Genomic DNA, 23,412 nt, shown 5'->3' on the forward strand with positions numbered 1-23,412 from the left:
TGAACCATGTTCAAGGAAGAGGAATAATCTATTTGCTTTTTTTAAAAAAAATGAAAGCTTGGTGGAACACAACAGGTACAAAATGACTTGTGAATCATTATAGTTGTATTTTTAAGAGACAAGCTTATTTAAAGTGAAGGCAAACATAAGCAGTTGCTGAATTTCTTTAGCCTGTTCCGTAGGTACAAAATAAAAATTACCTTCAATTGGTTTGTGAAACATAGAAAGCATTTTACCAAATTTCCCGAGGCTTGAAGAATTTTTTTAAGGGTTATTAAAAAACTCAAACCAGAAGTAGGAGAAAGACTGATTGTCCGTGTGCAGATGGCCAGACTAATAGCTTGTTACTTCAAAAGAAATAAGGCTTTTCTCTTCCTCTTTTCTCTCTTTCTTGACCCTGCCTCTGGTTCTTATCAGATCCTTCCATAATCCAGCTTAGCTGATGTGCAGAGAACAATTTGGCTTTCATTTGGGTTTATTTTCGGAAGTTTTAGTGCATAAAGGCAGCCCACAGTGGTCTCAGAAGCAACAGATGTTGGCAGAAGGAAGGAGGCAATAAGCAGAGAAGGGCCTGTTGACAGGAGCAGAGAGCAGGACCATTTTTGGTAGTCTGATCTGTTTTCTCATTGCATTTCCTCTTTTTATCTTTAATGCATAAAAGATCCACCATTTTCAGGCAGTTGTAATTACTGTTATTAAAAGGATTTAGGCCTTTTTCCAGCAATACCTGTTGGTTGCATCATGTTTCCCTTAAAAATTAAACTGTAGTAATATGATCTTTTGAATTTTTGTCCTATTAGGTGCGAGAAGCTGCTTACAAGATTTTTCTGTACCCAAATGCCGAGCAGTTGAGTCGTTTAGAAGAATTGCTTGCTAGCCGACACAGTCTGGCACAGTTGGTTGGGTATGACACCTTTGCCCACAGGGCTCTTCAGGGAACAATGGCCAAAGATCCAGGTATAAGGCATGTGTGGAAGAACATGGTGAGAAATCAGATGCCGTGTATTAGATAAGAGGTCAAAAGTTGTTAGCTTCCTTTGCTAAGTTTAGATGTACTTCTTCCAGTGAAGTATTTTAATGCAGTTACATTTTGCTGTATGCAATACTAGTGCTTTCTATAAGTGGCAATACTCACTAAGTAGGAACCAGTGTTTTTGTTCAGAATAATACTCCTTAGATTATGAAGCTGCCATTATCCCAGCATGTAACTAAGTAAATGTGGTACTAAATTCTCTTGAAATGAGGACACAGTGGTCAAGAGAGTAGTTTGTTGTTCTGAAAGGAACTTTGTTGTTCTAAGGGACCTTGTTTTGTTTGGAAAGTTTTGATGTAAACTTAACATCTTTTGAGGGAAGAAATTACTTCTATTTCCCCTCCCATTTTACTTCTAGAGACAGTAAGACAGTTTCTAGAGAAGCTTTCTGACCAGTTGTCTAAAAGGTATGTCTTTTTCACTAACTTATTTTTCTAACCATACTCTTCATTTCAAGAACAGAGGGACTTGTGCACTAAGTTAGTCGATGCTGCTTATTATGCGTTCAGATTTAAGATCTCAAGAGTTTTGAGGGGAGCTTTCAGCTTAGAATAAATTCTGTCTGTGATCAGAGAATGCCTAGGACTGAATGCAGCACATGATGTGCCAAGAAATGCAGACAACAGCAAACAAGAAGACCAAATTTAAGTGTTGAAGAACACCTCTTTTGGTCTTCTCTCTGTATGCACAATTCTGTATCTTTTGCATTTATAAGCAAATTGACCTGTTTGTCCTTCTTGCCTCCCCTAATTCCACACAGCACAAAACAGTTTTGTCACTCTGTATAAATGGGATATGTTATAAGAAAGAAAATGCTTTGGAGGCATACAATCAGAGTAAGAGGGACTTGATTTGAAGATACCCAAATGACAGAATGAAAAAGTTCATTTGCTGAAGTATATATGGGCCTGCCATTTTATACAGTATTAGAAATCTCTGATGATGGGTATTTTCTTAGGATGGAGTAGTATTGTGTGCTGTATTCTGTTCCTGAAAAATCTTTCATCAGCACTTTCATTGTAAAAATATTTTTCAGAACTCAAAAAGATTTTGAAATGATGACAAAGATGAAAATGAAGCTCAACCCCCAGAATTCAGTAAGTTAAATATTCATGTGTAGTTTTCTGTTTTGTGTTTTGTTTGTTTGTTTATTTTTAAAATATAGCATAAGTTAATTTAGTTCTACAAGAAAAAATAACTGTATTTTAGTGTACAACACATGGAATAATTAGGAGGAGAAACTGTCTTCCGACTTCTGATGCTTTTGAACTGCTTAGCTGCTATTTGTATTAAAGCCAAGCACTGAGTGGAAGATAGCTGTTAGTTTATACATAGTGATGCTGAGACAGTCAATACAGAAAGTCGTGGAAGTTATTATTACTTTGTTTTGAATGAATTGACTAATTTGAAAAATAAAGGCTGTACTTTAGGTTAGGTGCATGTTCGGTGTGCATACTGTGTTGTATGTATTCTAATTCTGTACATAACTAGATTGACCATTTTGTTTGAATTGAGTGTATTTCGTGGAATCTGGTATAAAGGCCTATTATATATTGGAATAAAAAGTACCATCCTCAAGCATATGTTGAAAAAGCAGGATTAAAGTTACAATACATGTTGCTATTTCTGATTATGTTTTTAGTACTGAATATTTCCCATTATGTTTTAAATTTCTATGACTTGTTGAAACTGCAAAAATATTCAAAGGAAAAAAAACCTTTTACTTTTGGTTCACTTATTTTCCATTATTGTAATTATAAGCTGGAATTCCTTTTCAGAAGCTGATGCCGTGGGATCACCCTTACTACAGTGGTGCCCTTCGTGCTGAGAGGTAAGCTTCTTATGTTCATGATTGTAATGTAAATGAGTGTCTTTATTTCATTCATTGCAATAAGGATAAAGCAACTCCTCAATGTAAATAGGATTTCCTTCTTTGAAGATGTACTTCACTATGAGAAATAAAGAGTATCTGTTGTTTGTACATTTCTTAGTTACTGCTGGAATGCCTGCAGAAGTTTTCTGCTCCTCTGTTGTTTCATGGGGAAGTATTGGCCCTTTTTTGAAGATATGAGAGGAAGAAACAGTTTCAGAACATCTGGAAAATCCTTGGTTTTGTTTTGCTTTTAAGCTCTTAGCTGAGCTGCAGGAAACTTAAAAATAAATTTTGATAATGGAATAGAATCCAACTCCTCTTCAGTAAGGATTAAAATACAGTTAAACTATGAAAGTGCACTTACTGTCTGCTTCTATAGACTTGAAATACCAACTTCTTTAGTAGATTTTCACTGTTCGTGAGTAGAATTCCTTCTCATCTCTCCTGCAAAGACTGGGAAATAAATCCTCTGCACAGACTTAAATAAGGCAAAAACCTTTCCATATAATGAGATGCCAGCTCTGAAAGATGTGAGCCCTGCGTGTTGCCTTTATTTGATCAGCAGCAGTGACCTTTTAGGTTTGTGTTGGGAAAGGTAATTTAAAATTGTGCTTCTTTCACAAGAGGAGGAAGCAAAAATCTTCCCTCACTGCAGATGTAGAGATTTTTGGTTTTTAAACGTAGAGTGGCTGTATCTGATTAGTAGTTTACTCTGGATCAGAAAGCTATGGTAGTATAGTCATGGAATGGAAGGATTGCCAGCAGTTGGCCTGGCTGTTCTGCTGCTTTCTTGTACTTGCTCAGATGGGAACTGAGTTACGCATGTGGAGCAGAGTTTGTGTCCTGGGTGCACAGAACTTTCTGTGCAGAGGAGGGAGAGGGATGGCCAGCTGCTGGGTCTGCTCCTGGTAGCCAATGCTGGAAAACACAATGTATGTGTGGATTTCTTGTTTGTGGCAAGTATACAAGCATCTGCACAACAGGGAAGGAAAAGCAGCTTTCTTTGTGGGCAGCACTGCTTCATAGAATCGTTTTGGTTGGAAAAGACCTTTAAGATCATCAAGTCCAACTGTTAGCCTAGCACTGCCAACTGCACCACCAAACTATGTCCCTAAGCACTGCATCTATATGTCTTCTAAATCCCTCCAGGGATGGTGACTCAACCCACCTCACTGGGCAGCCCTTTTCAATGCCTGACAACCAGTGAAGAAATTTTCTCTTAATATCCAATCTAAACCTCCCTTAGCACAACTTGAGGCCACTTCCTCTTGTTTCATCGCTTGTAACTTGGGAGAAGAGACAAACCCCCACCTTGCTACAACCTCCTTTCAGATAGCTGTAGAGCGATGAGATCTCTCTTCAGCCTCCTTTTCTCCAGGCTAATCAAGCCCTGTTCCCTCAGCTGCTCCTCCTCAGGGTTGTGCTCTAGACCCTTCACCAGCTTTGTTGCCCTACTTTTCACATGCTCCAGTAGCAAAATGTCCTTCTTGTAGTGAGGGCCCAAAACTGAACACAGGGTTTGAGGTACGGCCTCACCATTGCCGAGTAAAGGTTTTGCTAAATCCCAAGGGTTTAGGTCTTTCACTATCCTGTTTTCTGTATAGTTGTCTGTTTTTGGGAAAAGTTTTTGATTTGTTAGTGACTTAACAATGTTTACATTTAGTCTGCTGCTATTGTAGGTACTTAATAGGGTACCAGATACTGGGTAATCTGCCCTGGAAGCTAAAACTTCTCCATTGTGTAGTATCAGTGGCTTTATTTATGACTGAAACTAGGCAGGAGTCAGAGAGTATTCATACAACAACCAGACAGGAATATACCTTCTCACATCTGGGCCCTAAACATGTTCCATTTGCCACTTACTATCTATGTAAATGTGAATTCACTATAATTTTTCTTGTATTTCTACGTAACACTGTTTGACCACGTCCATTCTTGAATGTGCCTGGGAAGCCATGGCTTGTTCAGCTCAACACTTGTAACTGGAGGATGAGAACATTGTCACCATGCTTCATGCTGGCAGGGGTTTGACTGTTGGCTGTTTGTTGTTACTCCCTGTCTAACTGAGCCAATTATTATGTCTCTAAGGAAAAGTTATGTTGTTTTTGTTAGTTTAGTTTCCTGAGAAAATAATTTATAATTTCTGATTTCTTTTAAAAAATTGTATCAGGTTTAATTTAATTTATTTTTAAGATAAATTATTCAATAAATTATTCTTTCTTATTGGAGCCTATTTTATTTTGTGGTTTTGCATCATGGAATGACAAAAAATGTTTTCAAACTAGATACATTTACCTGTCATGAATTTCTATTATTCTTAGTATTCTTTGTTTCTAGATGAATTATTCTTCAAGGTTTCCCTTTTTTGGAAGAAATTTACTTCAAACTTTTTATCTTCTGGCATTTCTGCAGAATCACTATCACTATTTGTGATAGTGCTGTGCATAGAGCATGGCTTACACCTTTGTCTGTCTTATTTTGGGACTCAGTATTCATCTGAGTGCTGGATTTCTGTAGGATTTTTTTTTCCTTCTGCCTAGTAGTATGCTGGTTTTTTTTCTTGAAACGGAAGCAAGTGTATGCTTTTGGGTATTTCTTTTGAGCAGCTTTTGTCACTGTGGCTCCAGCTGATGTACACAACCAAATTTTTGTAGATATCATCAGATACATAATAATGCAGATTATCTTTACAAGTCAAGGTAAAAAGGAGGAGACTACAGGGGTTTTGGTTCTTGATTAAGTAATTTAGGAATCTAGTATGTCACACATGCACCAGTAACAGGTGCAAGGAATATTAGATGGGGCAGTGTCTGTGTGTATTGAAAAAGCTTTCCCATTTTGGTCTAAATTACCATACTTGCTAACAGAAATATTGTGAGCTGACATTAGGCTGTGTGATCCTGATGTGATCATTTACTTCCTCCTCAGTTCTCCAGATTTTGACCAGCTACATCAATTTGTCTCAAATGACACTGAAACTCATGACATATTTTGAATGTGTCCGTTTTATATATCTATGTTGTATATTACAAAATGTATTTTTATATTTTATATTCTAAATATTTGTCAATTATGCTTTAGGAGAGGATTAAGGAAAAAAATCCTTCATTAAATTCCTCATAATTAGTTTTAAGAGCTGGATATTTACTTCCGAAGAATGTGAGATATTCACAAGTGTTTGGGCTACAGAATTCTAATAACATTTCCTGTCATATCAGGCTGTCTTGATTTTCACTCTTTGCTGACACAGTTGTTACTGACCATTTCTGCTGTTTGGAAGCCAAAACAGCAGGAGGAGCTCCAGACTTAATTCACAGAGTACATTTTTCCTTTTTCCTTTCTGTAAGCTTACCCACAATAATTCTGTTTCTGTCGGCTTTCACCAGGTCTTTTCTCTGGAAACTTAATCCTACTTCAAAAGCCTAAGTCTATCATTGATGGTAACAGGATAGTTTTGTGGGTTTTTAAATTTTTTCTAATTTTTTTTTTTTATTTTTTAAATTAAGTGGTATCTCTGGCTTTAAACCCACACTTCCAACAGTATAATATTTTTGTAGCTATAGTTTCAGTGGCAGACAAAATAGCTGTCAGTACAAATGTAAATTTAAGAGAAACTAGAGACAAAAGTCTGAAATTCATTGTAGTAGTATCTTAAAAGAAGATAGAGTAATTAGGAGAACCTCAAGAATTTTGGCAGGCTAAAGGTAATAAAACAGTGAATGCTAGAACATGCTTTAGCCTCTAACAAGTAAGAAGATGTCTGATATGTTTATTATAAAAATAATGCTGTTGAGTTTTAGTGCAGGCAAGCACCATAGTATTAATTATATCCCATTATTTTTCAGTTAGTGCAGCTGCAGTTATAAATCATTTGCAAAGTCCTGATCTTGCAAGGATGTTATAGCCTTGCTGACTTCTCCTGGATCATACAAAAGCCCAGAATACTGGAAGAGACCTTTTGAGGTCAGCTATTTGCCTTAAAGATGGGATTGACTGTGCTCAAGCCAGTTCTGACAGAGGCAAAGAGCTGTTCTTGAGAATCGTCAGTGGTGAACTTAGTGTATCTGGTGTTGACTCCTGTTTCCCTAACCTTCGGTGCTTACCAGGCTGGGCTGACTTCACTGGCTATAATTCACTTTTGGGATTTTTGCCAAAATGTCACAGATTTTATTCAACTTTTACCTGGGATGTGCTTGCAGGGTAATGCGCTCTGTGCTGGTCTTTGTGGTACTGCAGAAGTAATTAAGACTGGCCTTGGGGATGAACAAATCAGTGCCAAAATAAGTCAGTTTCCTGCTCTGTGGGAAAGAGAAGCCATCACAGCAATTGCAGGCATTTGGATCTTGGGGTGACCAGCTGAGCATCTTCATTCTTGTTGGTACTCTACATAGGCTGCTTTCAGCTGTGCCCTGTGATAGGGCAAGGGGCAATGGACGCAAACTAGAACACAGGAAGTTCCTCCTGAACATGGGGAAAAACTTCTTTACTGTAAGGAGCACTGGAACAGGCTGCCCAGAGAGATTGTGCAGTCCCTTTCTCTGGAGATTTTCAAGACCCATCTGGTCATTTCTGTGTGACCTGCCCTTGGTGGTCCTGCTCCAGCAGGGGGGTTGGACTCGATGATCGATGGACTCCAGTGGTCCATTCCAACCCCTAGCATTCTCTTATTCTGTGAGAGTGGGCAGTCTGTGTTTTCAGAGGGTAGGTTCAATACCCAAGGCATTGAATGACTGGATGTTTCTCAAGTTGCTAAAGCTGCAACTAATGTTGAGGTTTGCAAGTTACTTGTAAACAAAATTGTTTATAGCTGCTTTTTGTTAAATAATTTTTAGTTTTACGAAAGCATGTTCTTTGTTGGGAACACTACATGGAAAAACAGCCCAGATCCTTTGTGGAGTATGTGAGAAAGCTGTCACTGTGTTCAAACTGAAAGCTGAAATGGATAAACAAAGCAAAATTTAAAAGAACCAGAAAATCTTTCAACCAAAGTGCTTATATAGAAGAAAAACTTTCCATAACTATCTGTTTATAAGCAGGGGAAGGCATGCCTTCTATTAAAACAACTGATGTAAGTGCAAAAAGTCCACTTAACTTAGTGACTAAGCTTTCTGGAGGAAAACCTGGAAGTGATTGAAAAGGCTTGCTGTGAAGCAGAATTCAAGTTTCAAGAATTATTCCTTTTTTGAATACATTGTGGAAGGACAAGGAAGTTGGGTTTGATTTGAAAACCAAGTCAAATCTAAAAATTATGTACTGTCAGTATGTATTGTCAATACCAAACCAATATTCTGAATTACTCCCTGACCTACTCCAAAATATTCTATGAAGTACAAGTAACAGAAAAAAAAAAAAAAAAAAAAGGAACATGATATACAGGTGCTAGTTTATAGTTGATGAGAGTACAAAAGTTTTCTGTATCATTATGATTTTTAAGTCTTCTATAAATCATGGCTTAGAGTCTCCTTTCAGGTAAAGAATTAAATTTCCTAGTCTGGCATGTAACTAAAATTGGAAGGGGTTTTCCTTGTCTTCATCTCTTTAAGTTAACCTGAGGGGTTCATCTCACTTTCATCTTCCACTAACAAGTTTTTTTCAAGTTTCTTTGAAAGTTTTGACAGAATCTGTTTTATTAGAGACAGTTAGACTACTGTTCTATATTTTCGTGGACATAACAGGGTAATAATCGTTAAAAAAAAAAGAAGTCAGGATATATCAGGCACTGCATTTAATAGCCACTGATAAGAATTCTTGCCAAGCAGCTAATTTGCAGTTAAGAGTCTGAATGCTCATGTTCTGAAGAGCAATGATCCTTACTCAAATATCTCCAATGCCCAAGTTCATAAAAAGCATTCTTAATAGAATAGATGAAAGTTATGCTACACAAAACAGTCTTAGTTTCCTTCCAAATATACAGCTTAAATGAAAGTGATTTTAGAAGTCTGCATTTTATTTAGACTCAGTGAAGTCATGCAAGCTTAGAAAGAATTATTTATTATCACAAACTACATCTTTGTTCTTCACAGGGACACAGCCTTTTTGTTTGAAGCCTGCTATTCTTGTAGAATAAGCAAACCTCATAGTGTTGGTTAAGTTCTTTATAAAATTGCTTTGGCTACATTACTTCTTTTAAAAATAATACTGGGCTGCATACTGTAAAAGTAAGGTGTCGGGATTTTTAAACATGGTTTATCCTTTAATATAAAGCAGGAATTTATATCAAAGAATCTACTTTACTTGATATTTCTGCTTTCTTTATGGTGGTACTGAGATTGCTCTGTGTAAAGTTTCTAAGCTCATGTTCTAACATAAAGTACATAAGAAAACGTTCATTCTTTCCTGGGCTTTGTTATAAATACAAATGCTTTTTGCATTTGAGATCAGATGTTGAGAGTGAATTAAGTCACAGGAATACATTTTAAGATAAAATGAAAGCAGAACAAACTTCTTTTGTTCATTTTTGTGCTTCTCAGTCTTTTAGTGTTTTGGACATTTAAGCATATGAATTGTGCAATTCTACAAGAATAACAAAATAATTTAAAGTGCATTATTATAATAAAAGGGTTACTTTCAATTCTTGATTTTTTTAAATTTTTTTTTTTGCCTTTGAGTCAAAGTAGCTAACTGGGAATTTGGCACAGAGCAAAATATTATTTTCCATTGGGAGTTTATGTATATATTTCTTTGTTCTGTTCCTGTTTTGTTCAGAGTGAGATTTATATATTGGTGTCCCTTTATTTTTTACATCTAAACCAAAAGCAATATTTTAAAATTTTTCTTATTGTTTAATATCTAGTCATGTAAAAATGCCTTATGGATTTCAGGAAGTCATATTTTAGATTAATAATTGTGTTTACTGGTGTATGTGTCTGTAACATACAGAAATTTTGGTATTTCCTTTTCCTGTGCTTCCAGAAGTGCATTCAGATCCTCTAAGTTTCACGGAAGGGCTTAAGAAGACTTCCATGCTCAAGTTCAAGAGTAGTTGGGAAAACTTTTTGTAGCACTGTAACAAAAAGCAATCCATACCTATTTTTTTACTTCAGATACCCTAGAAGAAAGGTTCTATGGTAAGAAATATTTTTTGACTGGAGTGCATATTTGTCTGCAAAGTTCTGTTGTGATTCATCAGACCACCGTTTTTCATCTCCTCTGCCTGCATTTTCAAAGGCATCATCCCATAGAAAAGGCTGTGCTGTTCATCCTTTTGGGATTCAAGCATACAACATGCAGTCCAGTCAAGGAAGCCTAAATTCCAGAGAGGAGCAAAAGCTTGTAGCTGAGCTCAGAGCTTCTGCTAGTTAGCTCTAGTTGGTACCTTGCTAAGCCTGAGAGTGGCATTATATTTCTGCCTGCATTTGGTGACATATGCATCCTAAGTGCCTGTTTGAAGCACTCTGAATCACTTCAGTGGGGCCCAGAACTCACATTTTAAGTGAAAGGGTATCCATACAGGATGTTTCATTCTTGCCCTGGCTTGATTACTTGATTAGCTGACATGAATGCTTTTTTTTCCTTAGGAAGTGCTGTAAACCATGTTTCCATGCAGTCTCCTGCGTTGTATGCCATGTGGCTCATCCTCCCAGTTGAATTCTGCCTGTCTGTTCAGCTGGTGCAGCAAGCAAGCTGCAGATAACAGCATACAGGAAAACCTGTCTTCAGGCACTTCTCTGCAGTTTTTGTCACCCAATTGCACTCCAGCAATTTTAGCTGTCAATTTCCAGAACATTAACCTTTCTTGCTTGTAGCAGTAACCCTTAGCAGTAATCCCATTTACTGGTAGCAGAATGCCTGTTAGTGTAGTTCAGTATGGGTTGTAGTAACTTATTTTCTGATTCCTTTTCCCAAAAATGCTTGAATGCATTTCCTGTTGGAGATAAAAATTGTAACTGGGCTGAATAAATGTAAAGGCAACTTGCCAAAGAGTGACCAGAAAAAGTGTGCTTGTATTAAAGCAACTGCTTCTTGCAGTTTTATTTTAATGTTTTAATATTTTTATTAAATAGAAGGAACAAAGCTAAACAACTATCCAGGTCCACAGTTTATAACAGCTTGAAAATTGTGCATAAAGTGTTTCTTAGAATGGCTGATACTTTAACATGTGGTATAATAAAAATAATTATATGCACAGTAGGGTCATTAACAGGTATTAACATGTAGATTATGAAGATTGCTTTGCTCTGACCAGTAAGCAGTTCAGGGTAGGCTAAGCTCTAGTACTGCAGGTACTCGACTCCTTTTTGTATAGAGTCAGTCACTATCAGCTAATTCATTAACTAAAGTTTTTGTCCTTTTATTCTATCAATAAAGAAGTAATGTGCAGTGGAATGCCTTGTTTTGGTAGGGTTTTGTTGGCAGGCTTTTGTGTGCATTTTCAATTACACTTGGTTTCAGGTTTGAAAAACAATGATCAAAGAAACAGCATACACCTGGGACAGAAGATGGTGAATTTTGAGTTTCCTCTTTAGCTTCAGGAGAAATTAATTTTGCAGTCTTGGATCAGCCGTCAAAAAGGTTCTGCATCCTACACAGACAAGTTCTGTCTTTGTTACAGGGCAGTTTAAAGTGCTAAAGGAGTGTATTGATAGAAGTCTTAATCTTGGAGTTTTTTGTGGTCTTTTAGATAATCTGGCCCGGGTCGGAGAGTGTTTTGATGATAGAAACTGAGACCCCTGAACAGCATTAGAAGTTTCATTCAAAGGGCTGAGGGAAGAGAAGTTTGGCTTGCTGTCATAATCACAGTCCCTATTGCTGCCAAGAAATTGTGGTACGGTGTTTTAGATTAGCATGAGTTTGAACATTGAAATACTGTTCCTGGGAGATGTCTTCTTGCAGTTTCACTAAGGTGATGAAGCTGTGAATAACTGAGGTTAGGTAATAATTTGCTAGCAAACAGATGCTTTTATCCTGTCATTTGGAAACTATGAAGTTGCTAATGGCTGCTACCGTTTAAGTGCCTGGAATCAAGCAAGAACCTTCAGTAAGGGAACATGTAGTTTGTCTGTAAACTCTTCCAGATACTTCCACCCACACCCTCCTGCCAGACTTCAGTTTTATAGATCTAGTAGAGATTGTAGGATTTCCTGTTCTGCTGATTGAGTATTCTTTTTTGTGAAAGATTAATGTCTTTTAAATTAATTTCTTCCTTTTCCCCCATTGTCCTCTAATCTTATCTTGTGTTACGCCGTTTTTTCTGCAGTGAGTAACACTGAAACTTGAAGGTGGGAGCTCAAAAAAGAGTCAGTCATATGCTTGCTCTTGCCACTGAAAGGAAAGATCATCTATTATAATAATTCCAGGAACTGAATTTTTACTTATAGAACAGCTTCAGATAGCTGAGGCTTTGGCTAATTTCTATTCCCAAATAAGCCCAAAGAGAAAGTTTTCCTGGAATCAGTGCAAGTTCGGAGTTAGGCTTTCTTCAATGATAGTTGGTCTTGATTTGTGAAAAGCAAGTTTATGTAGGAGGTAGAACCAAATTCAAAACTTATGAATGAAATCCATGTTTTGGTGTCTGGAATGTTACTGCATAGTGCGTATAGGCTAGGATTAGAGATTAGATTTTTTTGAAGATGTACTTACTATCCACTTCCTGGAGCAGTAGCTTTTTTTCAGTGCCCAATACTAATTTCAAAGTGTGTTATTGATTATTAGAATCTGATTATGAAATTTGCTTTATATTATAATATTTTCACCACTTTCTTTGTAACTCCTATAACATTGCACTGAGTAGCAAACAAACAGACAAACTAGGGATTCCAGGTAGTTCAAGGTATAATAATCACCACTCTCTACTTATTAATGTATATAAATATCTGAAGGGTGAGTGTCAAGAAGGAGGGGCCAGTCTCTTTTCAGTGGTGCCCTGTGATAGGATGAGGGGCAATGGATGTAAACTAGGACACAGGAAGTTCCACTTCAACTTCTTTACTGTAAGGGTGACAGAGCACTGGGACAGGCTGCCTAGAGAGGTTGTGGTGTCTTCTTCTCTGGACACTTTCAAGACACATCTGGATGCGTTTCTGAGCGAACTGCCCTAGATTCTGTGGTGGTCCTGCTCTGACAGGGGGGTTAGACTCGATCTCCAGAGGTCCCTTTCAACCCCAAACATTCTGTGATACTGTGATTCTCTAAACAGTTTTTTATGTGGAGACCCTGGAATATGGTATAAATAATACTTGGACATGAGGTAGCAAGAATATTTTTGGTATTTGGGGTGCATGCTACTACGAGCAGATTCCAGTTCTGGTTTTGCAGTCATCTCCAAAGAGTTGTATGGCCCTGAACAGCTGATGGAAGGTGTAAGTTTGCAAAGCATTTGTTTACACTTGTAGTTTGTTTACTTTTTAGGGTCAGAGTCTCAGGAAGTTTGAGCTCAAGTATAGGCTGCATACATCTCTGAAATGTTTTTTAAATTGTTCATCCTCAGTTTATGTGTGTTTGTGCAGATGCATAGTGTTTTCCCTCCCCATGTGTGTTTTCTGGGCTACAATGTCTTGAAAATGCTGTTTGGTGTTAGGCTTAGGAAGCTTGGACATGTTTGAGCTCCACATCACATACAAATCTTAATGTGTCTCAAAGCCTTATGATACTTTCTTCATGGTTCAGAGTCCCAGAGCTTGAGGTGTAATTCATGTGTGGGTCATGATTGTGTCTTTCGTGTTTCTGTTGCTCCAGCAAAACTCAAGCAGTGATTACTGGTTGGTCTCCTGCCCTAGCTGAAGATTTGGCTTATACCACAGCCAAAGCCAGCTCAATTTTCGGATCAGTCACACAGCACAGCCTTTGCCTGGGAATGGCACCTGAGTGCTGGTGGCCTCTTGTGGGTCAAAAGCTGCAGCCTCGCCAACCATGGTGTTGCCGTGCTCTGTTTAAGCTGCATCTTCACCACATATCTGAAAATCACAGTCAACATCTGCTAAATTTGGTATAAAAGTCTGAATATAAGTGGATGCCCCATCTCTGGAAGTGTTAAAGGACAGATTGGACAGAACTTTGAGCAGCCTGGTTTGGTGGGAGTTGTCCCTGGCCATGACATGGGGGTTGGAACTAGATGATCTTTAAGGTCCCACTTAAACCATTCTATGATCCTCTAAGAAAAACTGAGTTACTTTGAAGCACTGTGCCATAACTAGTTTGTGACTTGGTTTCACTGTTTGAAAAATAAAGCCAAACATGCTCAACCAGAGGATTGAGGCTTATCTGGTGCATTTTGTCACATCCTGTGACTTGGAGGTGAAGACTGTAATTTGTGTAGCTCAACTAAGTGACTGATTTGTGATTCTTGTATTTCCTTAGGTACAACATTGATCCTGGCTTGTACTGTCCATTTTTCTCTCTGGGGGCTTGCATGGAAGGATTGAACTCTTTGTTCAGTCGGCTCCTGGGAGTCTCCCTTTATGCTGAACAGACACAGAGAGGAGAGGTTTGGTCTGAAGATGTTCGAAAGTTGGTAAGTGTTCTTGTTCCCAGCATCTGAAATGACAAAGGGATGTCAAACAAGATGGTGTGTTCCTCTGAGCCATTAATCAGATTTGGTTTTAAATTACTTGAGTACTTACCAAAAGGACACACTAGTTGTCTAATTTTAGTTGGAGTTAAACCTCAAGAGCTTTATACTCTCTCTAAGTGCCTTTTGTATGCTTCGTATTTTATGGCCTTTATAATAATATGTCTCCGTGTGAAGGATGCCTGAGTCAGAAGTAGTTTCTGTGGTTGGAGATTATTATTGTACCGCTCAAGCCATCCTTCTGAATAAGCCCTGCTAGTTTATTTAGTTTGAATTTATAGATTAACAGAATGGTGTAGATGTTTCAGAATTCTAGCAGTCGCTTGCCTTTGTCTCATTTTTTGGTATTCTGTATGTAATCTTTACTTTGAGATTGGTTTTTGCATCTTTGTTTTTCTGCCCTCTTTTTAGAGGAGAGTAGGATTGAAAATTTGGGCAATAATTTAGTCAGCAGGTTCCCAGGTTACAGTGTTGTCTTCCCTCCATGTACTCACTGCCAGATCTTCGTACTCTTCCGCCTCCAACAAGAGCTGCTATTCTTTAAATCCTCTGGGTCCTTTTATAATTACTCCTTATGATTTCTCTTTATATTTCCATGGTAAATCAGCTTGTGTTACTCTTGGCTTTTCTGAAGCAATTTAGGGGCTACAGACAGCATTACTTTTAATAGGAATCTTTTACTCATTAGTTTTGAGAGAAATGAAGAAATGGCTGTAGTTTGAGGGACAGGTTGTGGATCTTGTATATATATTTTTCCCAACTGAAATTACCAACAGATTTTATATTAATTATTCCTAATTTATTTGTCAATTGTTCATTATAAATATTTGGATTAGAAGAATATACCTATATTTTATCAGTGTTTTCACCGTGGAAGTGATACTTTTTTTTCCTTCAGGCTGTTGTTCATGAAACTGAAGGTTTGCTAGGATACATCTATTGTGACTTCTTTCAGCGACCTGATAAACCACATCAGGTAACATTTATGATCTGATTCCAGTGTGAGTTTTAGTTGAGTAATGACTGTAGGGCTTACGGCCATTTGCATTCAGTGTAAGTGAAAGTTATCTTGATTTAAAATAGGTTATATTTAAACAGGGAAAGTCTGTAACTTTAAATGTAGTTTTAGGTAAAATATATTTGTAACCTTTCATTTAAAAACCAGCACCTGATACGCTGAACTAAGACTCTTGGTTCTATAGAATGACAGGCACTATGAAATGCCATAAGAACTCTATGTTTAGAGAAATTGAGATTTTTTAAAACTCCTGTTTTCTGGCCTACTATTTAAAAGTATAAACAATCTGATATTTTGATACTCTCTAAAGGTGAAATCTCATAATGACAACTAATTTTAGTCAAAATTCTACTTAAAATTGTTGATGGTTCCAACTGTTGTGGCTCACTCACTCATGGTGTCCTGGTGCCAGTATATTAACTATACAGTGCAATACAATAGACACTTCACTCTGTAGAACCATCTGCAAGTTACCAATTTTAGTGAGGTGGTAAATGGACAAACCTTGAATCTACGTTAGTTTTATATATTACTCTGTTTTGCTAATATTTTACAATATACTAGGAGTGTTGTGCAGTATGTTTTATAAAGAAGTTCTGCTGAAGAATGAGCAGAGAACTTAATCTTTAAATTATGGATATGACACATCAGTAAATTTCTTTGAGCTAGTGATATTTTTTTAGAAAAAATGAAAGGTTTTTTAAATCTAAATTATTTTCTAAAAGCAACACAGTCTTTTCTTTATGGAATAAGTTAATTTCCTTATGGATATGAAGAAATAACAAAGAGAGCTTGCTGCTGTTGAACAGCACTCTTTAATGATTCTTCAGTTCAACTGGTGTAACTGAGTATATGTTTAGGTTTGATTTAATAGTTTAATAAGTTGATGTCGCAAGCCGGTACTGGGGGGCTACCCCAGTTTGGACTTAAGTGGGGAAGAAAAGAACAGTTTCCCACACTTCATCATTGTTTTAATATCGTTGATATAATGACATTGACTGTCCACATGTTTGCTTTTGTCTTGAAAAGGACTGTCACTTTACGGTTCGTGGAGGCCGGCTGAGGGAAAATGGAGAGTACCAGTTGCCTGTAGTTGTCCTTATGCTTAGCCTGCCCCATTCAACAAGAGGTGCACCAACACTACTGAGTCCTGGCATGATGGAGAATCTCTTCCATGAAATGGGACATGCTATGCATTCTATGCTGGGAAGAACTCGGTACCAACATGTCACTGGTAAGAAACTCAGAATAGTGGTTTATTTTGTTTTAGTTAAGTGTTTAATTTCTGGAAGAGGGGAGTAAGTTTAAAAGAAAAAAAGAATGTGAACCAGAAGTGCTTGAGTCATGTTGATATTTCTGCATTTTTGATGACCTGAAGATACAATATCAGGTCTCTAGATATTATCCAAAACCCAAGCAAACAACACTTGAATATTATTCTTCTCCTATTAAGAATTAGGCATTTGTATCTCTTCTTTCTGTACTAGTGATCTTTCTTCTAGTGGTGGTATGCACTCTTGCAAATTTGTCTTGTGTGGAGTTTGTAATACTGGAATAGTTGGAGGACTGAAAAGAAATTGTAGCTAGTGTAAGAGCATGATGAATTCTGAGTTGGAAATTGTTTGGAAAATTGAATTAGGGAAAATTAGTAAATTAGTTCTTTCAAAGAGCATACACTGGCAGTATGGAAAATGTGTAAAGCCAGGCCTTTTCTAGTTGATTCTGATTAAAGCAAAGTTGATAAATTAACAATGTATTGTGTTTACAAACATGATTAACTGCTAAGCCTTTCATTGTAATGTAAATGAAGATGAATGAATATGCAGTCACAGCTTAGTGGATACAGAGGAAAGGAATACTGCCTTTTTCATGTAGTCCTTCTTAAGCAGTGGCAGTGAGTGCATTACTGACAGCCTGCAGGCTGCTGTGGCTTTCTGTAGTTGTGGCAAATGGGTCAAAGGCATTTTCTGGCTAAAGCTGCTTGGCGTGCTACTTACCTGTGTACAGGTTGGTATATCATCTTCTACAACAGTGTGCTGGAAATCCCATTTGCAGTAGACACTTATTAAAAAAACCCCACAGCCAAACAGATGAAATTGTAGCTCCCTTGGCTGAAGGATTTTTTTTTTTTTTTAAATGTTTATCAACAGACAATTTACACCAAGTGACAAAATACTCTGTCTTAAGTGTTCCACTTAAAATTAAGACAGACTGAGCTGTTTTTTGAAGTATATCCCTTCTGGATATTGTTGAAACAAATGAGCTCTATATATGGTATCTGTATGTATATACTGTATATATGTATCCTCCTTAGGATGGTTAACTTCTCTCACCCACCCGTCTCATTCATATGACCTTGCTTGTCTCAGCCTCTGGGAGTACTAGTCCACCCAAAGTAACTGCTTTGGTGGGGTTCTCCTGTTGTGATGAGTTGTATGCATCCACATGTCCAAGTCTTGAAGGGGCAGGAAATGGCTAATTTTGGCACTCAGAGTTGGGATTTCAGAGTTGTCTTATCTCCAGGCAGTCTTGAGTCCTGGGGGATTTCACTGCAGAACTAGTATTGTAAAAGCAGTGTCAGAGGTCAGTCAGGTTGTTTCTGCAGAGAACCCTTTATTTTAGGGTTTGAAATGTGTGACATTGTCCCAGGAATGTCTGTTAGGGGCCATCTGCTCTTATGAGACACAAAGGTGGCAAAGTCTGGAGACATGGTGACTACAGACTATGGTGGGAACAAAAAATTTCACATTCTAGTTGAGATGGACTGAGTACTTGATGTCTTTCCTACTCTCCCCCACTGCCCTTTTTTGATTAACATTCCCAAATAATCTTGGAGCCCACTCTGCTGCTAATGGTCCCAAAGCTTGGATAATAGTGTATGTTTTTCGTAGAATCATAGAATGGTTTGAGTTAGAAGGGACCTTTAAGATCACCTCGTTCCAACCACCCTGCATAGGCAGGGACAGCTCCCACTAGAGTGGGTTTCTCGGAGCCCCTTCTAACCTGGCCTTGAACACTTCCAGGGCTGGGTCTTCTTTTTCACTTAAGATGTCTTTTAAAGTTTGTCTGTCATTTTAGTGTATGTATTTATCTTTTACCTTTCTCACTTTCAGATGACATAATTTTACAAGAGTCTCTTTAATGATTATTAAAGGAATTCTGTCACTTTATTAAGGAGCACTGAGAAGCAAAAGTGGCTTGAGAAACATCAGTTTTGCAGGCATTTGTCCTGGCATTTGTTTTAGGCTTTCTAAAAATTATTGTCAAACAATGAAAAAGAAGACTGCTAATCTAATGTTATGGCACAAAAGAAGGAGTGGAATATTGTATAAGAGCTGAATGTCTGGGTACTGCAGTGTCAGTAAAATGCAATTCAGAACTACACAGTGCAGATCATGCATTTAAAGAATAAAAAGAGAATTTGTTGCTATCAAATGGGTATTTCAGCAGTGGTGGAGGAACAGAACAGTTTCATGTGTTAATGCAGAACTACAAGTAGCTAATGTGTCTGTAAAAGGAGTGAATGTGAAATTATATCAGAGATATATCTGACAGCAATTAGTATTCAAATGATAAAGAAAGATGCTGGTGGAACCTCATGAGGTGCCCAGGCATGGTTTTGTGTCTGTGGTCTGAAGGTGAAGTCAAACTGAAGCAGGTTCAGATGAGAGCTGTAGTGGGTAGTCTTTTTGACTAAATCTTGCCTTTGGATAATGACAACCAAGAGATATTACAGGTTCTCTTAAGTTAGAAGGTAAAATACAGTGTGGGAAATGCTATTTATGCTGAAGAGCAGTATTGGTCTGAAAACGTTGAGTGTGAAGATATTATGAGTTCAGATTAAAAATTAAAGGAAGAGTTGTAAAGATGAGAGACTTAAAAAAGTAGTCTTCAAGAAAGCATAGCAGAAGCAAAACCCATACTTACATTTAAGACTAGTTTTGAATGTTAACATGGTCTCTAGTAGACAGGGATAGAAGTGATGACCCAGCGAGTCCATTACTAAAGCAACAACTTTGTACATCCCTAACTTCAATATAGAAATTAGAAATGTAGCTTTGATTTAGTGATGTGTTGTACTTAGTAACTTCCATTGAGTAAGGTGCTGATAAAGATTAGAGTAAAAACTTTTTGGGAAAGTGCTTTTTGAAAATACTAACTGTTAAGATAGTACATAATTGCACTTAGAACAAGTCTTCAGTCTGCAAGAGTGTTCCTTGGATGAATGACCTGGTATTATAAAGCAAGGTTAATATAAAGCATAAATAAGATCAGCAAACAGATGGAAGCTAAAAATTGTAAGTGTGAATGGGATTAAGGCAGAGTTTTATTTACATTGTAATTTGATTTAGGTTTAGGACACTTAAATAGATTTGGCGTTTCACACAGGGCCAGTCTGGTTTAGTTTAAAAAGGGTGTGATCCATAGCTTTATAAGGTGCCTCACCCAGCTGTTCAAATATTTTGTTTTACTTTGTGATTTGTAGTAAAATGTGTAGGATTATAATGAAGCTTTTCTGGCAATATGTACAATCATGCTATGGAAATAAAATATTGACTTAATAAATGAAAGAACATGGAAGTTCACCTAAAGTCCAAACTGAAAGTTGCAAAACATTTTTGTGAAGAGTTAACTATTTGTGTTGATGAAAATAGCAAATGCTAATGTGAACAATTATTCTGCCTCTAGGAACCAGATGTCCTACTGATTTTGCTGAAGTTCCCTCAATTCTGATGGAGTACTTTGCAAATGACTATCGAGTGGTTAACCAGTTTGCAAGGCATTATAAAACAGGACAGGTAGGGAAAATTAATATGTAAAATATTGAAAGTAGGAATTGATGTATTCAGGAAAATAATCCCATTTTCATGTATTTTTAAATAATTTTAATAGCAGACATCAACAATGGATAGAAATTATTTTTACATTACGATTTCAGTTATTCAGAAAAAATGTTAATATTCTCATTACTGAAAAGAGAAATGCAATATGTAAAATGAGATCCTTATACCCAAGCTTCCAATTATGTATTTCAGACTTTCAATATTGTTTTCCTACAAAGGTTGTGTATTTTCTACAGTACACAGAATTAGTAGAGTGAATGAACAACTTCTGTGTGAATTATGTTATGTGGAATATTTTTATTTAATTACAGGTAAGTTATGACAAAAATAGTGATTCTTCATTGAACTTTCTGACCTCTGTCTTAAAATAAAGCTCGGGTACCAAATCATGGAAATAAATGGAAATGATCTGATGGAAACTCGCACTTTTACTAGTGAGTAGGGTAACACTTGAAGTATTTGGTGCTGAAAAATTTACCGCTCTATTTAGGATTAGGTTAGGATTAGCTAGATGCTGGCAGTCATGAATCTCTGCATTACAACTCTGATCCCTTTTTTACAAAAGCTGTTCTGTGCCAGTCTGCTGCAAGGAGAGCTACTTTCAGTGGGTAATTTAGGACCCTCTTTGAACAAGAGCACCTGTGGTGGTCGCTTTAACATGTGGCAGCACAACATGATTTAGACTTGCACAGCCATTTCAAAAATACAAACCACTAAAAAAAAAAAAGCAAATATATTTTTCTGATGAGGCAAGTATTGGTGTACTTAAATGCCATGAGTGAAGAGCAGACTACTCATCAATGCAAAACCAAGAAAGCCTCTCCAACTGTGTAGTGTAACACTTCATTGAAGTTTTATGTCCAATACTGAGTTTCAGTATATTTCAGTATTATGAAAGTGGAATTATGTTTGCCTTCATTGAAAATTGTACATTTAGAAATGTACATTGCTTAACTTGTGTTTTAATAGATACTGTCAAAAGAAATTTGCTCTGTAAATCATTTTTTTTTTCTTTTACAGAGCAATCATTTCTGCAGAACTGATTGCACTAAGGAAGCCTTCCCAAAAACTGGAGTTAGAAGTACTCAGCTCAGGAGTGCTCACCATTTATATGTTTTGTGTTCACATACTGCTTTCGTGTGTTCCCTATAAAGTTCATGTAGTATTTAAACATTGTGAAGTTAATCTGATTGCATATGAGTTCAGAGAATGAGCTTGACTAAAACATCTGAAAGAGATTTGTGAAACATTATTTATGGCTTTTTATTTAAAAAATGGCTTAACAAATCTAAACCACGTTTAGTTCCAGTGCAAAAGCTAAGAACCAGACACTGTTTCCCATTTGGCATTTCCATAAACTACTTCTGTTTATTGCTGGTGAAATCTTGCCCTTTCAGAGAGAAATTGAGAGAGGTTTAATGTGGAAATTCAGTCTTGAAGAGGACAAGAAGGGATTATGCTGGAAGGTGAATAAAAGAGCCTGAAACTGCTGTGTGGCTTTTCAGGGCTTTAGATGGCTTTCTTTTAACTGCTTTTTAAAAATTTAGAATGTATTTTGATGACATTATCCAACATATATAAATCTGCTTTTGCTTACGTTTGTTCATCTAATCTAGTTTTAAGAATCTGATATCAGATTTATGTATTGGTCATTTAAATACAAATAGATTGAAGTAATCCTTTCTGTTCTTGAAAGTTAGTGATTGTTACAGCAATAACTTTTATCTGTTGTGTATATGTTGCATAGTGCTTTGAATAGAAAATCCCAGCTCACTTACATGTACAACTTCACAAAATCCTTTTGGGGCTTATATTTTCTGCACTTGTTCCCTGGCTAATTCTTTTAGTGTGCTAATAGCTTATGATTTCCCTTGCCATAAAAGCCAATTGTAGAAGGACTGCTCCTCAGGATTTCCACTTAGGATCTGTGCTTATGCTTATGGGAAGAAGAGGGAAGAGCTGTTATTTTTATTATTAAAATATATTAACTGTTCAAAACTAGCTTTTGGTAACATTGCAGGAAAAAGATTTGTTGGACAGGCTCTCAAAGATGAGAATGCATCATGCATATAGGTGTGGATCATGAAGATGTAGTTCAGAATACCTGAAAGATTACAGAAAGGTTGTCTCTGCTTTTTGTGCATTTTGGATTGTTGTGTTGTTGAGTACTAAGAAGTGAAAAAGCTTGCAAGCTCTTCTGGCAAAAGGAGCAAGTCTTGTGAATTTAGTTCAAAAAGCTGGCCAGCACAAAAATATTTATTCCAAGAAAGTAGCCAGACTAGTTTTCCTTTCATCTTAAAGATAATTCATAACAGAAAACCCTTGAGAGAAAAAAAAAAAAGGAGAGGAAAAAAAAAAGAAGGAATAGAGGGGACTGTTGTAATTAGTCACTGAAGTAGAATTACTCAGGTGAGCTCATGAAGTTAAGCCATACCACATGAGATTGTAACTGTGCTTAACCAGACAATCTGATGCATGTGTGCCGTTTTCTATCACTGTTGGCTTAATTTCATTTCTTAAATGCACAGATATGTGGTAGGTCTGTTGAGCTAAATCATTTTAAGCTTGTGTGTCTTTGCAGGCTCTCTTTAACAAAGGCCAGTATTTCAGCTGTTCAGATTTGAACTGACTGAATTTTTCAGAGAGATGGAATTACAAAGGCAGTATTGTATTTGCATGATTAGAAGAATGAACCCACAGATAGTAAACAGTCGTGTCACAGTTACTACACAGCAGCAGGGAGTTAAGTGTCCTTTGGGATGCTGGGAATTCTATTTTTTTTTAGCCACCATGGCAAACATGCTGAAAAATTCATGCCAAGATCTTAAAGTTACTTATTATAGAGGGATGGAAAAGTGGAATCTGAAGTAAAGCATGTAAGTGTTTAAATTTTAAAAATTGAGTGGTTATTCAGTTAACATAGTTTTTAACTAAAGCTCTGTGAAGTCTTTCCTTTAGGAGAAGGATGACAGTTTGATTCTGCTTTTATCAGAGCGCTCACCTTTCAGTATATGTAAAACAATAACGCTGATGCATTTTTTTTTTCTGCTCTCAGATGCTTACTAAGGGGTTGTATAAGATTGTAATGGAGCAAAGAGAAAGAGTTTCTACTGCCTGAAACAGTACATCTTCCTCAGT

At 36.9% G+C, this 23,412-nt stretch overlaps 1 protein-coding gene across 1 annotated transcript in view; it reads left to right on the top strand.

Moving 5' to 3' along the window:
* Window positions 1–23,412, top strand: part of MIPEP (mitochondrial intermediate peptidase) — a 75,160-nt gene that overhangs the window by 22,340 nt on the left and 29,408 nt on the right. The window contains exons 8-15 of the mRNA XM_010001904.1: window positions 801–957; window positions 1,392–1,440; window positions 2,070–2,130; window positions 2,812–2,864; window positions 14,202–14,355; window positions 15,311–15,388; window positions 16,460–16,664; window positions 20,120–20,229. Coding sequence (XP_010000206.1) covers window positions 801–957; window positions 1,392–1,440; window positions 2,070–2,130; window positions 2,812–2,864; window positions 14,202–14,355; window positions 15,311–15,388; window positions 16,460–16,664; window positions 20,120–20,229 — 867 coding nt within the window. The remainder of the gene's footprint in view (window positions 1–800; window positions 958–1,391; window positions 1,441–2,069; window positions 2,131–2,811; window positions 2,865–14,201; window positions 14,356–15,310; window positions 15,389–16,459; window positions 16,665–20,119; window positions 20,230–23,412) is intronic.

Source organism: Chaetura pelagica, unplaced genomic scaffold, assembly GCF_000747805.2.
Source record: "Chaetura pelagica isolate M959 unplaced genomic scaffold, ChaPel_1.0 scaffold247, whole genome shotgun sequence".
Lineage (NCBI taxonomy): Eukaryota > Metazoa > Chordata > Aves > Apodiformes > Apodidae > Chaetura > Chaetura pelagica.